The 3511-nt window shown below is 50.4% G+C and overlaps 1 protein-coding gene across 1 annotated transcript; it reads left to right on the top strand.

The window, feature by feature from the left end:
- The first annotated feature begins 1166 nt into the window (after positions 1-1166).
- On the top strand, positions 1167-2492 carry id1 (inhibitor of DNA binding 1, HLH protein). The gene is made up of 2 exons (XM_062396214.1): positions 1167-1669; positions 1896-2492. The coding sequence occupies exons 1-2, from the start codon at positions 1175-1177 to the stop codon at positions 1929-1931; spliced, it is 531 nt and encodes a 176-aa protein (XP_062252198.1). The 5' UTR covers positions 1167-1174; the 3' UTR covers positions 1932-2492.
- The last annotated feature ends 1019 nt before the right edge of the window (positions 2493-3511 follow it).

Raw genomic sequence — 3511 nt, forward strand, 5'->3', positions numbered from 1 at the left:
CCCCACCCCCCTTCCTGTTGACCTGCTGACAGTGTCAGTGCAGGTGCGGGGTTGTAATCCCATCCCGCTGCTTTAAGGTGATAAATGAACGAGGGGGAAGAGAAAAGCTCGGGTTTGTTCTCAGGACTCGGTCCCGCGCAGCTCGCAGGTGAAGGAGGAGCGCGCCCTCCTTGTTTGACGTCTCCATGGAGACCGCCCGAGCGGCGCCAGGCTGACAGGCGTCAAGGCTCCGATGAATGGGTGACGTCACCGCGCTGGCGCCTGCCAGTCTGCTCGGGCTTGTTTGGACAATCTGGGGGGAAGATTCAGAGCGAGAGCGAGAGAGAGAGAGACGCCATCACACACACACTCTCTGTCACACACAAACACACACATACATACACACACACTGCAGAAACATGTGAAGGAATCCGTGAAGTTGCTTCGCTCACTGGAGCTGCAGAGGCGCAGGAGAAAGAGACTCTGTGCCTCCAGAATTAAAGAAAATAGCGTTTCAGACAGCTCAGAGTCAGAGAGTGGCGGGGACATGAAGTTCACCCTCTCGTTGTAACGTTGTTAAACTCCTGATTTCATAAACCCAGTCAACTCTGTGTAGCTGCATTCCTGCACACGTCCCCCTGCCCTAACTTTTATCATCTTGAACTGATCTCAGCTGATAAAGTTTATATCGCTCCCCCCCCCCCCAGCATCCTCTGTCCCCTCTGTGTCTCCACTTTGTTTTCACTGTACTATCCTCATCCACATCTGCAGCGCCAGCGACCATTGTGAGAGGCTAAATCTAGGGCACCGTGGCCGCCTCATTATCATTAACCATTCATCCCATTCAGCCCCGTCCCATCCCACACACATTCTCACAGCACATACCCAGGCAGGCATTCACCACCCCGTGACTGTCCCCAGGCAATCTACACCTGCAGAGTCCCCAAGCCATGGACAGCTGGATTCCCACATATTACCCATAAAAGACACACATTTGTTTCCATTTGTAACGCCATCCCTCAAACAGATTGTAAAACCCGATAACCAGGCGAGAGCGGCCATTGGGTGATAGCGCGGCTGTGGACCCACCCGCCAACACAAAGGGAGCCATCTCATTGGCCCACTGCCTTCAAACAGGAGGACTCGTTCACGCCCCTCGGCTCCTGCTCTGGTATATACAGGCGGAGGTTGGCCCATGTGGATGTTGCTAACTGTCAACATTCCCTTGCTCACATTTCCAAGAGGAGGAGAAGCCTGGTCACTCGACTATCTCCCAACATCTTTTTCATTTCTGCATCACAATCCTTGGAAACTTACACGCATCAAGATGAAGGTTGTCGGATCTACCTGCGCCCTGAAGAGCAAGGTCGGCGGAGAGGACATGGTGCGCTGCCTGTCCGAGCAGAGCTTGACCATCTCCAAGATCAAGATCCCGCTGCTGGACGAGCAGATGAGCGTCTTCCTGCAGGACATGAACAACTGCTACAGCAAGCTCAAGGAACTGGTGCCCACGCTGCCCACGAACAAGAAGGCGAGCAAAGTGGAGATCCTGCAGCACGTCATCGACTACATCTGGGACCTGCAGGTCGAGCTCGACGAGCCGGAGAAGAGCCGCCAGCTCATGGCGAGCGGCATCGCCCGCACACCGCTGACCACGCTGAACGCCGAGCTCGCTAGCATCGCAGCTGAGGTAAATATCTCTCCTAACATATACTGCCTTATGTGCCTCAGATCCCATGTTATTTCCACTGAGGTGCACGCACCCCTGTGGCATATTTGGAAAGTCTGAACGCGTGCGTAAACGTTACCAGTGCCATGCGTAAAAGCTCCTTTTACGCACCGGTTTCCTTGTGACTGCTGTGTATCCCCCTCAGAGCAAATAAACTAACCGTCCTCCTCCTCTTGTCTCCCCGCAGAATGGATGCTCAGATGACAGGATCATGTGCCGCTAAGAGCTCGTGGAGCATCGCACCGTGACTCCACCGCGGTCACCGCCAAGAATGAACAAGGCTATACCTGATGTGAAATCTCCATTTCACATCGAAAGAAATCCTTGAACTGTGTAGGGACGTTTCTAACTCCCAAGAAGCTAGAACAAAAAATACAATGTATGGACATCCTCCGGTTGGCGAGGATCCCTGCCACTCGCGGCCCTCGATTCATCCGAGGGTCCTGAGAAAAGAGAGGGGACCTGCTAGTGTCCCGAAATAGACTGGGTTAGCCCGGGGGGACCAAGACGGGCCGAGGGCAGCCACTGCCTCGCTTGTTGCTTGTAGAGTTTTATTGTTTCTAAAGAAAGCTAATGTTTCTGTTACGCTCTTTGTATCTTGTATAAAATCATGTAGAGAATTCAGCATTTTGTAAAAAATTGAAAAAGATAAATTTCTCAGATTACTGAGCGACAAACTGTATTGTATATTACAATGCCTCATTATGTGAAGATATTGTTTTCTTACAATGTACCTTATTGCTGTTTTTTTATTAAAACAAGACAATTATTTTTCAACAAGAAATCCTCTGTGTCATGGTGTTTGTGTGGGAGTGGGTCACATTATATACCTGGGGAGGAGGGGGGGTGTATGATTTGAGTGGGGGCACTTGGGTGGTTATTATGGTCTGTTCTGACCTTATTACCATTGTGATAAATCGTAGATTTGGGCTCACATTCATCTGAGAAGCTTTTCTTGTAGCTGTGACAGTGTGAGGTGGTTCTCACTATAAAAAAAAGTGTCACACCTAGAATAAAGTACTGAGTCACTCAGCTACCAGTAAACCAAAGCTGGTGGTCAAACAGGCTCATGGCCAGTTAAAGTGGTCATTTGTTTCTCTATGGGCCATTAACGTATCACATTACAAGAGGAAGTCTCCCTTTAAATAGTCAGGTTACAAGATCATGACAAATAACGTTTAAAGGTACAAGAGGGTTTAATATTATTATTATCTCAGGCAGATTCACTGACACATAATGAAGTGATGAAAGGTGTTTTATTGGGAAGCGAAAGAAAAAATGAAATCAATCAAATAAAAGTTGGGTTTCCCTTCCATTAAACATCCATTTGAACGCGCTGTTCCAATATGTTAGCGCGTAAATCTGCGCGTTATTCCGCCTCCGCGCCGGCGCTGCGGGGGTTAAATTGCTTTGGCGGAGGCGATCCGCTCAAAGATTTATTCTGTCTCCCTGGTGCAATGTTTTTCCCATTTCCCTGCGGTGCGATGCGCACAGCTGCAGCCCCGGCGTGGCCAGTGTGTGATTGTGTTTGTGTGATAGCTTTGTGCCAAGGGCAGGGGAGGGCGGCGGGGCCCAGACTGAGCGGCGCCTCGGCACACCTGGGGAAGTTCAGGTTAAATAGCTCCACATTCCTCAACACACAGCTGATTGAAACATTAACAAACAGTAATCCACGGGCCAGGCCGCAGATGGGCCGGGAGCCACGCCAAGAAACAGAGAGAGAGAGAGAGAGAGAAAGAGAAAGGGAGGGAGGGAGGGGGGAGAGGGAGCTGCTCTCTGCTACAGATTCCCACACTGCACTCC

This window comes from Platichthys flesus, chromosome 2, assembly GCF_949316205.1.
Source record: "Platichthys flesus chromosome 2, fPlaFle2.1, whole genome shotgun sequence".
NCBI classification, from domain to species: domain Eukaryota; kingdom Metazoa; phylum Chordata; class Actinopteri; order Pleuronectiformes; family Pleuronectidae; genus Platichthys; species Platichthys flesus.

Coding starts and splice junctions, on each gene's coding strand:
- id1 (XM_062396214.1), top strand. CDS start 1,175: ATGTGGATGTTGCTAACTGTCAACATTCCCTTGCTCACATTTCCAAGA. Junction 1,670..1,895: donor TCGCTAGCATCGCAGCTGAG/GTAAATATCTCT, acceptor GTCTCCCCGCAG/AATGGATGCTCAGATGACAG.